This window comes from Micropterus dolomieu, linkage group LG02 (assembly GCF_021292245.1).
Source record: "Micropterus dolomieu isolate WLL.071019.BEF.003 ecotype Adirondacks linkage group LG02, ASM2129224v1, whole genome shotgun sequence".
Classification (NCBI taxonomy): domain Eukaryota; kingdom Metazoa; phylum Chordata; class Actinopteri; order Centrarchiformes; family Centrarchidae; genus Micropterus; species Micropterus dolomieu.
In genome coordinates, this window is record NC_060151.1 from 26,629,708 (window position 1) to 26,643,766 (window position 14,059).

At 40.5% G+C, this 14,059-nt stretch overlaps 1 protein-coding gene across 1 annotated transcript in view; it reads right to left on the reverse strand.

Moving 5' to 3' along the window:
- Positions 1-4,259: 4,259 nt before the first annotated feature.
- Positions 4,260-14,059, reverse strand: part of cacng2a (calcium channel, voltage-dependent, gamma subunit 2a) — a 75,283-nt gene continuing 65,483 nt past the window's right edge. Inside the window, exons 3-4 of the mRNA XM_046035866.1 lie at positions 6,537-6,677; positions 4,260-5,068 (exon numbers count right to left, since the gene is read on the reverse strand). Coding sequence (XP_045891822.1) covers positions 4,533-5,068; positions 6,537-6,677 — 677 coding nt within the window. The 3' untranslated portion in view covers positions 4,260-4,532. The remainder of the gene's footprint in view (positions 5,069-6,536; positions 6,678-14,059) is intronic.

Here is a 14,059-nt window from a genome sequence, read left to right on the forward strand (position 1 = left end):
CAAAATTTGCAAAATTCAATAAAAATATTGAAAAAGTTATGAAAGAGAGAGACAAATGGGGAGGATATATCTAAGAGGAGATGAGGAGATTCAGAAAAAAACAGACTTATACATTCCTGAAATATATTAAAAATGTGACATTCAGACACCAGGGCCAGGTACTGCTCCTCCCCAACACACACACACACACACACACACACACACACACACACACACACACACACACACACACACACACACACTTTTCCTTTAATGTAATCCGGGCTTGTAAAATGACTTCTGCTTATGAATTCTGAATAAAGATGGCTATACATAACAAACCCTTATTCGTTTAGACTGCTACGTTGACATATTTTCCCCCTCAAATTTATGGAGACAGGCTTGTGTCAGTGGACGCAGATAATGGCAAATCAGGATCTCAGCACATTTTCTAATAGAAACTTTTTTCTCCCGTCCCTTATTTAATGAATCTGCTGGCCTCTAAACCTGTCCAAAGCTTGGAGAAGCACATAGTGCACAAATTACAGTATTAAGCAGAACTCTATTTATGCTGTGAATCCCTTTATTTTATTATTTTGTCTTTTTCTAGAAAGGACCTCTATCTGCACTCAGCTCTCCTTCCACCACACATTTATAAAAGACCATGGTGTCAGGCTTCTGAAGAATGAACCCCTTTTGTCTCACAAACATATTTGCTTTGTATATCTGTTTCAACAGCATATGAACCATTCCTCACACATATCCACTCTCACAGCAGTATGTTTGGCCCTGAAAGCAATGCTTTTAGCTCGCTGGTGTAGAAAGGTGTTGGATGTTTTCTTTACAGGGAAAGTGCCGGTAGAATAAACCTGGTGATGCTATTACAAACTGGTGTTTCTTTCTCAGGAATGTCCTAGAAAGATGCCGTGACTGTCTTACACGCTGTCTTCTCCAAGGCTTTTAAACTTAAAGAGAAAGAGAGACAGAGAAAAAATATGCTCACTGGTGTAAAAAGTGTTGTATCTGTGCAGCTGGAGTCAAAACTACCATGTAGTATTTTCTGAGGAAAGCTAAATTCTCAGTTTGAGATGCTTTATTTTAGAAAGCTAGCTCGTGACGTATCTGTGCATACATTAAACTCGGCCTTATACTTGTATAATTGGCAGAAAGTTGAGGTAAAGATGTTTTCAGACTCTTTTAATCCACTTACAGGCACACACTCATGTCAAGCATTTGTCAGGCATTAGGGACCAGTACTGATATTTTTGGATTGCGGCTCCCAGTGGCCGATTACTGAGTGTTATCACCATTTTACAACAGCAGGCAGAGGCTGTGGTTTTAGCAGAGCACACAGGGTTTTATGTCTGACAACTCAGCTTTTATTTTTATGGCTGTATAAAAGCTGATGGAAATATTTTGTGTCGATATTCAGTGTCTGAAAAATTGGCCATTTTCAAGCCTAAAACAATTTCTAAAAGCATTTCTTCATCCCATGCCTTTGTCAAATTGGTTCTTTATTTATACCGCTATTCTTGTAAGGACATATTACTTTCCCTATCCGCCGTGGTCTTAAAGGTGGGGATGTACTTCAGAGTGATTGTCAGAGCTTTCAATAGGGTCTAAAACCCCTCCCTCCCCCCTTCTCATTTCCTTCAACTTTTCTAACTTCCCGAAACTGACAATTCAACAAGCACAGGAACTTCACACAACAATTGGTCAGATAAGCAGAAGTAGGCAGGATTTGAAATAGTCTCTCATGTCTCTTTTTTCATTCTTCACGCAGCTACATCTGTCACTTTTCATGTGTACACCTGGAGTGCTACGCCATGAATGAAAAAGGAAAGAAAGTCTGTCATCCCCACTTGTGTGGCTGGCTTTTTGCCTCACCATCAAGTGTAGCCTATACACACCTTTTTACAACCAGAGACACTTTGTACAAACTAGTTAGTTTCATGCATATGTCACACTCAAAAAGACATGTTGACTGATCACTTTAGGAGGCAAAGCTGTTTATAGCTTTACAAGCTGGACTCGAAGGCCAGGTGAAAAGCCAACAATGATATAGAGAGGTGACACTGAATCAATAAAATATGGGGATCACAGCACACATCATTCACAGTGCTGCACTCATTCACACACATTAAATAGTTGTGTAAAGAATGAAAACAGAGCTTGACAGTTAAGTTCAAACCCCTGCTTACTTTAACATCTCCACACGCCTAGTTACTGTGTGTGAAGTGGGTGTCAATGTTGGATTATTGGATTTGGAAAATTTCCGAAATCAGACACACTCATTTCTAGTGTCTGAAAAAGACCCACCAAGGGGTCCCAAGATAAATCTGAGGGGTATGATGATAAGAATCATATATTTTATTAAACACAATTATGTTTTCAGGGTCAAAGTTCCTTCCAGACAGCACACTGAACAGTAGTTTGACATGACACTGTTCATATCAACGTCCACTTACTCGCTTTTTCCAGCGCAGTTAACCGCATCTCATGGTCTTCATCATCTAAGGGAAATTGTTGTAGTGGAGTGGTCATCAAGTGATCTAAGTGTGAAACTTTGGTCAAGTGGAAACAGGTAAAACAGTTGAAAGACAAAACAGATAGTGGAGAGACAAGTAAATGGACACTGAGTTGATTAGTTTCCTAAAATTCTGTCAATTAACTCTGATATTTAGCTCTTTTCTTGTAAAACACATGGTTTCTGGTATAGCTTTTGGGCCTTTTAAAATCCTTCAGATGAAACAATCTGAGACTAAAAACTTTTTGTGTCCACACTGAGGTCATAACTTCATTCATTCATAACCATATTCTTTCATTTAAAGTGTCCAGAAGTCAAAAAGGTTGGCTACTATTGCTCTATTCTACAGCTTACCATGGAGACAAATGCTATAGTTTCAAGCCCAATTTTGTTTGGTTTTTTGCTATTTGTGAAAAAGGAAACAACATTGGAAATATGGTGATGTGACAGACAGAGAAGTGTTAGTACTGACAAACAGGAAGGTGTTATAGGGTAAAGTGTGTTAGATACACGCAATGAAACATGGCGATTTGTTCCCCCTAGGGTTCGTATTTTATTCATCAGAACTTGATGCATCCAAGTATAGGATCATTCGGTTTTGGCACCTTTAAAGATTTCATTTTCAGTTTGAACAACACATTAAAAATCAAAAGAAACAAAGAAATGACTAAGGCTGTGTGAGTTTTAAAAATAAAATACATACATACATATATTTATATATTTATAAAGAAATCAACCAAACCATTTAAAAAAGCAGTTTTGTTCAATGTAGATTGTTTGGTTTGTCTCACAAAAGCAATAAGATAAAATGAACTAAATAAATAAAAAAGAAAACATAAGAAAAATACACATGAAAACATTACTACTTTAAATTTTAGCGTCTTTTCTTTTTTTCCCCTTATAATTATTAACCTTTAAAACTTAAGTTTCTCAAGAGCAAATTTGCTGTAATTTTATAGCATGCATTTAATTTCTGAAATTGTGAGTCACTTAGCTTCTCTTGTACTATTTCATATTTAACTTGTTTTTATTTTGGTGTTTGGCGTCCTCTTCTTTTCCTTCCCCTCTGCTCCTTCCTTTTTATTTTGTAGAAGTCGTGTTTGGAGTCTTTGCTTTGTGAACTTTGACCCCTTTTGCTGACTCCTTCTGTTAAAGGGGTTCAACTCTCCTCTTACGACCCCCCCAAAAAAGAAAGCGAACAGGGACTGAGAAAAAGACGAGAAGGTTCTATTAAAAGAATAGATATTATTCTACTGTTGACGGTCTGCATCTGCCTCTGGTGGCACCAGTCGCTGTGTACTGCTGTTACCTAAAGGACCATCTCTTGTTCTCAACCTTCAAATGTTCAGATATTAAAAGAGTCTTTTCTCATCTTAACAACAGCACTTGGTTTAGTTAACTTGTTTTTTTTCTTTTTTGCTTCGGTAACTTGTGTAACTCTTGATTATTAACATAATAATTTATTTATAAAAGTAATACATATATATATATATAGTACCTTCGTTAGAGATTACAGATTGGGCTAATTCTTACTGAATCCCAAACTGTAACAATTCACAGTTTTAATGCAAAAAATGAACAAATGGGTCAATAAATAAAAGAGGTGTATATCTGAGAGGTGGGCTGGCTGGGGGGCGAGCTTCACCTGTTGCCCCGACCAAACTTGTGGGGCAAAACTGTCAACCAAAGGACTATGAAATCATGAAATCAATCCTGTTTCTCTTAAATGCCCACCCCCTCCCACCCTCTCTTGCATTGCCCCAAACCTCATAAACAAACAAAAAATGACATATCTCGCTCTCTTGGGACAACCTGACCCATTCTCACTGCTCTGCCATTCAATCCAGGAACACAGCAGACTTGTTGAAACTCTCTCAACAATGGTAATGGAAAAATCATGCAGCTGAACAAAAAGAACAAATGTCTATAAACATGGAAATCCATATTCTCCTGGGGTGTACTGCACCCACAGGGGTTCCCGTGTCTCCTGGTCTCTGCCTGGCTGGCCTGGCCTGTGTCCACTCCCTCATACCGGCGTGGTGCGGCGGTTGGCTGTGTTGGTGTGGCTCGAGTCTTTCAGGTCCTTCTGGATGCAGTTGTGGACTTGCAGGAAGTTGTGGTCCCTCTCAGAGTTGTAGGTGGCGGTGGGCGTGCCGGAGGACTTGAGGGTGTCCCGGGGCAGCGTGTACATGGAGATCTCCGTGGATGGCAGCGCGCTGAAGCCCTTGAGGCCCACCGGCGAGGTGTCGCGGGAGTGTGACGGGTCTGTGGAGCGGGAGGAGGAGCGCGAGCGACGTCTGTAGCGGTAGCGATAGCTGGGGATTCGTGTTATGGCCGAGCCTTGGAGGTAGTCGGCTGCGCGTGCCCCTATTCGGAGCTGTCGATGGCGGTCGATGAACATGTGCACAGCCAAGACGCCCACCATCTCAGCCATAATGAAAGAGAGGGCACCGAAGTAGAAGGACCACCCGTAAGAGTAGCTGTTCTTCTTCGAGTCGCTTTTTGAAGGGTCCCCCGAGTTGGCTGATATGTAGACGATGATGCCAATGATGTTGCTCAGGCCTGACGGGTTTGGAGGTGCAGCGTCGGCGCCACACAGAGAGGGGTGGGTCATGGGGAAAAGGACAAAGAAAAGAAGACAACAAGACACAAAGTATCAGTCAGGATGAGCTCATCATGTTTAGAGCGCTGATTCATGTACTGTGCATACTGTACTAATCCTGTCCACCTCTCCATCCAACATGACTGATCTTAGACTCTCATCTTTGCCCTTGCAGCGAGAAACAAGGCAGCTTCAGGTCTTGATGCACATCATTTGGGACATAGTATAACCTAATCCACGTTGAAGCCGATAATATATCCACATATAAATATTTATACTTGTTAGTAGAGAAATGTTTGACATGGTATATCTGGGAAGATGGATTGTAGAGAAAGTGTGTCAGGGACACCATATTTTTAGAGATGAGTCCCAATGGGTGGCTTTTAGCCCAGCAACAGGATCAAGAGAAAAGAAAAGAGGACAAAAGAAGGAAGAATAGAAGAAGTGACTTGTAGCTGTATAAGAGACGACCCAACAGCTCAAGACAGACCAGTGCATATGTGAACTTTTGAATTTATGGTGTGGTATACTGTTAATTACAAAAGAAGTAAGTAATGACCACCTCTTAAAGGGATGGGCATTTTTGGAAATACGCCCTTTTACTTTCTGGCAGAGAGTTAGATGAGATGATTGATGCAACTCTCATGTCTGTACAGTTAATATAAAGCTACAGCCAGCAGCTGGTTAGCTTAGCTTAACACAAAGATTGGGAACAAGGGGAAACAGCTAACATGGCTCTGTCTAAACGTAACAAAATCTAGTAGGCAGAATTTGTTATATTGAACGGGAAGACACGAGAGTTGTATCAATCTTCTCGTCTAACTCTCCAGCAGAGATCTTAGATGTGAAAGTGTATTACACATATGAGGGAAGTAGAAGAATTGTGGTTGGAAAGTTTATTATTTCATTACTTTATTAATGGTTAAAATCTAGCAATCTGTAAGCAAATCATAAATGAAAAAAAAATTGTTTAGTAATTCAACTTAACACCAAATAGTATATTGGCCGCAGAATTCTTCTACTTCCCTCATATGTGTAATACAAAAATCCACCAAATTACTAAACAAAATGTTTTTCATTTATGATTTAATCACATAATTAAACTTTTCAACCACCCCTGATTTGATTTGGAACAATAATTATAAACAATAATTTTGAATTTTTTTTGTTTCCAAGAATTACATTATTGCACCTATTTTTCCTAATCCAAACATAGATGGTGGCCTGAAATCACGTATGTCATTTCTCAATTTGTATAACGTGAACCAAAGTTTTTATGACTTACTGTGAAGCTACTACAGGAAGCAGCCAGTGACTGTGGTAAATCCTCATTCAATAAAAACTGATCTAATTCAAAGACACACTGAACTGATGCCCCCCATGAATAATCCTTGCCCTCCTGTCTTATGTTGTGGGTGTTTGACTCACCTGCAGACACAAAGAAGATTCCTGCGCTGAGGATGATGTTGTGGCGTGACTTGTAGAACTCACTGGCAGCTATACACAGGCCTCCCATGAAGAGCAGGATGACACTAAGGATGGGGAAGATGCTGGAGGCTCGCACCGCACCTGGGAATCAGCGGAGGACAGTGGCAAAGAAAATAAGGGGGAGGGAGGCGAAGGGAGAATAGGATGTGATTTGGTGTTCAGACAGAGAGGAGAACAGCCAAAAGGGGCAGCAAAGAAAGAAGGGAAATGGCAGCAGTGAGTGCAGGGATGAAAGAGGTAATGAGTATAAAGCAGAAGGAGCAAGAAACAAAGAAAGAAAAGCACATTAGAATCCATTTCAGCATCTGCTCCTTGTGTGTGAGCACATCCTAATCAACACCCCATCAGGCCTGTGAAAGACTCCATCAACACTGTCTAGTGAGTGTGTATCCCCACAGTAAGCCTGTTACCCAACCTTATGTAATCACTCTGCTTGCTCTCTCCCGCCCTTTCTCTCAGCACACTTCTCCACAGAACACAGAGCTAACTGGCTGCTTTGTGTAGAATCATGTGAACGGCAGTCAACAGAAGTGCTACGAGGCTCTGGCATGTATATCAGCCAGGCCGCAGTGCAGAGGGATGTAGCCCGCGTCCTTGAAACAAAACAGCGTCCTTGCAGCTCATTTTTATGAAGCAAAAACTGGGAGAGCGATATGATGTTGCTTTTCATGTCAAGCTAGGGTAAAAAAAACCCTGCGCTATGCCCTTATGTGTCTGACTGAAGTTTGAGAAGCCGACAGCTGTTGTTTGAGCCATTCAGGAGGAAACAATGAGGAGGTCTCACAAACCTGTCCATTTTCTTCAGTCACCTCCTGCCATCCTTTCATACTTTCACCTCACCCATCTCTCCTGTTTAACATGCACACTTAAACTTTCATCAGGCTGGTTAAATTTTCACCACTTCACCTCATCTCCCCAAGTGGCAGCCGCCTCAGCACTTTCCCAGCTTCTCCCCAAAGTGCTGACGCTGGGCTGGGTGGCTCTGTGCTGAACTCGGCCGCCTGCATCTCCACGGGGACCCACCTGGGCTCCTGGCGGCCCATCTGCTTGCATACCTGCTGCCATTCATCGCCCCCCCCCCCACACTTCTCTCTGCCAGGGATTTGCTTTTCCTCTACCCTCCAACACCCTAAGGCTTCATGGCGCCTGGCTGCTTCAGTGGGAAAGCCACCCCTAGCCCACAGGCGGGCTTATAGGCAGCAGTCAACAGCTGCAGTGGAGGAGAGCGCCAAGCGGTGGCCACGGCTGGCTGGATGCTCATCGCTCACCCTCCGCTGGGCTCTCAACAGTAACTACAGTAAAACCAATGTCGGATGAGGCTCTGTGCGCTGATGCTACTTCATACTGTATTTGCTGTTGTGCTGCATGCATCCTTACATCAAGATGATCTACAAAATAATTTTCCAAAAGTTGTTTCCAGATCATCATACTGTGGCCTCAGAAACCACCAAGTTGGCCGAGACTGAAGTCATTATGGCAAGCGTCGTTGTGTAGTAGAATGGCTGTCGGTGTGTGTGTGTGTACGTGTGTGTGAGAATGGCTGAATGAGAAGCAAATTGTAAAGTGCTTTGTCTTTTAAGGTAGAAGTGCAGTGCAATGTCTTTGTTGTTCATCACAACAACATCTTGTTATACAACTTGGTCAAGCTTTGAGGTTCATACCCAAGCTCTTAAATAATATCTCTGATGGCAAAAAGAAGAGACAATTTTTGTTTTCTATAACATCCCTCTTTAAAATATAGCCTACTACAGCCATGTTGTAATATGAAGTATGAAAATTAAATTAAGAGGCTGGGATTTAACAGTGATTTTGGTGAAAATGAGAAGGCGAGACATTGGTTTTTAAATATAGGCCTTTGAAGAAAAATCAGATATTCGCTAGTTAGTATGATCCTTTGAAGTTTTGATGTTTACTGTTTAAAGATCCCCTCCAGTAATGTTTGAAGAAATTTAAAAATACTGTGCTCTGAATAAGAATTTGTGTCTGATGTTTTTTTTCTGTTATAAAGCTGATTTCACCTGTTAAAAATTCTGTCCCCCTTCAACAGATGTCACTCAGTGTAAACCTCCCCATGGTGATCTAAAAGCTGTATAAGAAGCATTTATAGCATTAAGACAGCAGGGGAGTAAAAACAGACATATATGAAGGCTACAGAGATCCTCCTCCCACTTTCAGAGCAAAGGAGGAGGACAGTGTGCTCATAGCCACGGTGTGAAAGATTCATGTGTGTCAAAATTTTACCCATTTAGATTCCAGATTATTTATTTGTTTTGGGCATGATGTGAAGTGGTTTTAAGGACAATGACATTTGGAAATACTAGACAGATGGAGATGAAATTTCATATGGTTATTTTCGGTCCCCAGGGGCAGAATACTTATGATTGTGGTGACCCCCTGACCTTTCTACTTGTGCCATCATCAGATCCAAACAGGAAATATCTAAATCTAATAGGCAGACTGGCATGACATTTACCATGCACATTGATAGGTGATTCCCAGAGGACTGCACACAAGATGTTTCATTTTCTAATGGGCTGGTTGCCATGACATTTGGTGAGATCCTTAATGGACCCAAACGGATAAATTGATTTGTTTCTAATGACCCCACGGTCAACAAACATTACACTTTTAGCCCAAACACAGGTATGGGTGAGTAGAAATAAATAATCCATATTATGTGGGGTATAATAAAAAAAGCAGGCTGTAAGGGACAGATGTGTATGGACAAGAAATTAACTTACAAATGAAAATATTAATCCATAAATAAAGAAACAGTACAGGGCAACTCCCTTTTCCATATTTCCACTGCTTTCCCTTTCTCATTTAGCTTTAACAAGACACTTTGGGACTTGCGTTGGTAAGAAAGTCCAAACTATTTTCACCTGAAGCCCCCTTCGTGTTTGTGGATCATGGTTTTCACAGTCTAACTGACGATGTGTGCTGATCCTGAACTTAAGGCCCAAACTGTCACGTAAATGCTAATTATTTATCTTTTAAACTGAATTTAAATTGATTTTGAATTTCTATTATTTATTTAGGTATTCATTTATGTATTTTTAAATGATGTATTTGTTGATAGTGTCATAGTTTTTAAATTTCACCTATTTATTAATGGATTAATTAATTAATTAACTTGTAATTTGATTAAATATCAATTAATTTAATGCTTTATTACTATGACACTTGTGGTCCTCCATACATGTGTGGCTTCTATTTTCACGTTTGTGTGTTTTTTGTGTATAAAACCTTTAAACTCGACTCAATCAAAACCGAGGATTGAAGCAATATGTTTTATAATAGGATGGCAATGACTGAAGCTGTTGAACCAGAACTTAACAATGCCGTGCATCACTAGTGAGCACCTTCATGAATGTGTTTTTGACCCGACACTGTAATGTCTCTGCTCCCTGTCCCACCTTCGTTCATCATGTCATCACTCAACATCATGATGTGCTTATCACTTTCTTTAACCTTGCCTGAAACAGCCCGCCGACTGCGCTCCAATCTGTATGATGAAGAACACTTTAATGCGTTATTCGCCACCTTCCATTTTTCTTTCATCTGTCTGCCTCTGTCTACTGCACACAGCCATCGCGCTGTCTTTGTCACCCCGCAAATGTCCCGTCTCATCTTTTCTTCCTCTCTTTTCCATCTCTCTCTCTCACTTAATTTGCACTCAGTCAAAGCACAAGACCATTTGAAAGATAAAGTGTCGTCTCGCCCTCCCTCCATCTTTCTCCGCTCCCACCCCCCTATCTCAATTGTGTCCTTGTGTGACCATAGGGGATTTTGGAGTTTAGGGTTACCGGTGAGGTAGGTTGATTAAATATTAAGTTGTCCTGAGAGTTGACCCTGCTCCTGTGTCCCGCTCTAAATGCATCGCCCCCCCCCCCATTCCTCCATCCTTCTATCCTGTTAACCCTGAAGATATTGACATGGCCGTTCACAGCACATTACCTGGGAGAGGGCACTGGGGCTCTTTTTCATCCATCAGCTTCATTTGCAGAGACAAAAGAGGGATTGAGGGCCAGCCAAATGTATTGATTGTTGACGGTGGGGCTGTTTAAAGTGCAGGATCTCAAGGTGACACAAAAGTTTAAGAAACCTCAGAAAGGCTCAGTTGCAGGCAAATTTAGAGGGAAAAAAGTGTTTAGTAAAATATAAAATGTCTCATTTTCAGCTCTATGACTTTAAGCCTGCTTAAAATGTAATTATTTAGTCATTTTATTTCACCAAGCAGCTGACATTCATGGGCATTGTCCCATGGAACATGTTAAATTTCGGTCCAAACTAGCATCTGTCTTTTTAGTTCCTAAAGCTGTTGCTAAGCCTTTGCAATCTTACACAGCCTCATGAACTAGAATAGTTTGTGTAAAATGTGTAGCTCAGATCAACATTGCCGAGCAACGGAATACCTAACTGTGAAACTGAATCACTACTGAATACATAAGTGTTATAGTAGAAGTAGTAGTAGTAGTAGCAAATACTTTTAAAACTATCCTTCTGAATTGCTGTAATCCGAATTCTCCTCCTTGAAAATTTCAGAAGTTGTGCAATTATTCAAGTAACTATTCAAATTGCTCAAATTCAATATTTCTTAATTCCGATTTAAATACTCACATTACATGAAAAACTGGTTTCAAACTGACAAATTCAGACACTAAGACTAAAAAGATGAAATTCAGACCTGATCATCTTGGATACCAAGGATAACCAACAAAGAAATCAATTGGACTATACCATTAAATCTTTATGGATGCCATTTGCTCCCATTGTTTCACCTTCCCAAAGAAGAAAAGGCAGAGACTGGTGGCACAAAACAGCTGAGCTCTCCTCCAGTTGGAAACACAAATAACCACATAGCAATCAAAACTTGTCTCTGTTGAAATTTGTGCTATACATAAAACAATCAGTAATGAATTATAAGATATCTGCTAGTTGGCTAGCCAGCTGGTGGCCCCTGAAGTGATCCTATGCAAAAGTAGCTAATCCCAAGTGCAAATGTTTGAAATAATTTAGTTGATTTGGAAAGCTTTAGAGGCTTGTGCTGCTTGTTTTGTCAGGGGCAACCCTATAAGCTTAGCTTTAGACGATGACCATGGACTGCAACGATGCATCTTTTCACCTCATTTTCTGTCATCTCTCTGTCATCTGTAGTCTAATGTCACAAAAAAAGTGTTTTGCCTGAGTAGCATTTCCCTGTACTTTACAACAGAAGTGATGAGTGTAAAATTATTATGATCAATTAGTTACAACGTCCACTATTATGAGAAAAAGAACCAGGTTGAAAAATACTGTAATGTTCCTTTTAGTCAGTCAAACTTGCAAACACTAAAACTGTCAAACCTGCAATAAAATATTATTATTATTGAGTATCCCTTTATAGTCTGATTGCTGTTTTAGAAACATTTCCTACCAATAAGACTAAATGTCTGTGGAAACCTTTTTATATACAGTCTATGGTGGAAACACTGAACAATTGTTTTGTTAAAGGTAGCACCAGCTATTGACAACTGGCACCTTTAGCACAATCATTTCAAGTATCATAACAGTATCTGCCTTCATGTTTATCTGAACGCTTCTTCAAACCACATTATATGCAAAGATATAAATGCTCTGTATGGCAGCTGGTCTCTACAGAACAATTGCCTCAGGTTTGGAGAGCTTCTGAGAAATCTTGAAAGCAATTCTAGGGCTTGTGATGTTGGAGCTTTCCAGGGCAAAAGGATCCAACTCATTTGCATGGCTTCGAGGATCGGCTGGCCTGCAGTGCTTCTCCAGTCCTATGCATTCTCTATATTAATATCCATATTAAGCCGCACACTGAAATGTGCAGTGACCTTCACAGTGACCTCCCTGCATGCACTGTGCCTTGCCTGGGATCGGGCTCCAGTTTTCTGCCCTTGGGTTTGGCTGACCACACTCTACCTCTCAAGAAAAAGGCTGAAGTCCCTGCAGATTTGTCATGTCAGGATGCACTCTCCTAGCGTAAATATGAAGCTCAGGTAGCTGTGTCTCCGAGCAGCTTACTGCCTGCAGTGAGGGCAGACGCTGGGAATTGTTGGAGGAAGACAGGACAATAACTATGCCCCAAGGCAGTGAGGCTGCTTCTAGGAGAGAGGCCACCTATTTCTCACCACAGGTTTCACATCTTCACTTTCCATCTTTTAAGGATCGGCTGAGCCCCTGTCAGAGTTTTGGATCCTGCCTGGAGGGATGTTTAAACACAGCAGCACCCCGGGGGGAGGCAGGCAGAGAGACTGACAGGCTGACAGATAGACAGGGACTCTGCTGTTGATGGGTTAGTGCAGAAAAAAAGGACAGGTCCAAATACACCATGTTTAACAGTCAGACAGACTTCTGATCAGACGTACAAAAACCTGCAATGAAATATGATCTTTTGTTGTTGTTCATTTTACTTGTTTCAGCATCTAATGGTGACTTAAATGCTAAAATAAGTGGAAGAAAATGCCTGTTAAAGGGTGATGGACTCAAATTGAAGAAAAGCAGCTGTGATACTTGACAAATGGCGATTATCTCCAGGATGACAGGATGTCATTACTGTGACAGAGAGCCGCTGGGATGGCTACCATCATGGTAACAAATTACCAATTTCTTTTATTTTTATGCATGTGATAAATGAATAGACACAAGACATTTGTGCTCTTCTTAGTATGTGACTTTAAAAAAAACCCCAATTACTATTTTCGTTTTAATTTGCTCCTTGTCAGAATGAAATAATACATAAAAAAACAAAGGTTACATTTTGACCTATTTTGGGCTAAATAGATTTTGCCAAGTGGTAGAACTGTTTATATCCTTTTTAAGTAAAAGTCCCAAAAGAACAATGTAAAAAAAGCAAAATGTACTTAAAGAATCAAAAGTAAAAGTACTGAATCTGCAAAAAATTGTCTGGTACTGATGTATCAATGCATAAGCAGTTCTTTACTGTTATAGCTGGTCGAGGCCGATATAGGTTGAACTATTTAATAAAAATTGTGCCAAGTTATGGATAAAAAATACTTTCAAAACTTTATTTATGGTCCAACTTCAGTTTTGGAACGGTAAGGCAAATTCCTCTGTTTTTGTTGTTCATTGAAAACATTTGGGTTTAAGATCAAAAGATGAGTATGAGACAAGAGTTCAGAATTTCAGCTCTCATTTCGTGGTATTCACATCTAGATGTGTTAAACAACTCAGGACACACCACCCTTTGTTTGAACCCACCCATTTTTCAAGTGAGCAAAACTATTGGAACATGTGACTGACAGATGTTTCTTGTTGCCCAGGTGTTGCCTTTTAGGTTGATTTTCCAAACATTAAATAGCTCAAGTTTTCATCCTTAGTTCAAACCTATAAAGACTACATTTCCTGTTAAAGAGGATAAACCAACATGAAGACCAGAGAGCTGTCTGTGGGAGAAAAGCAAGCCACTGTCAAGCTGAGAAAAGAAGGAAAATCCA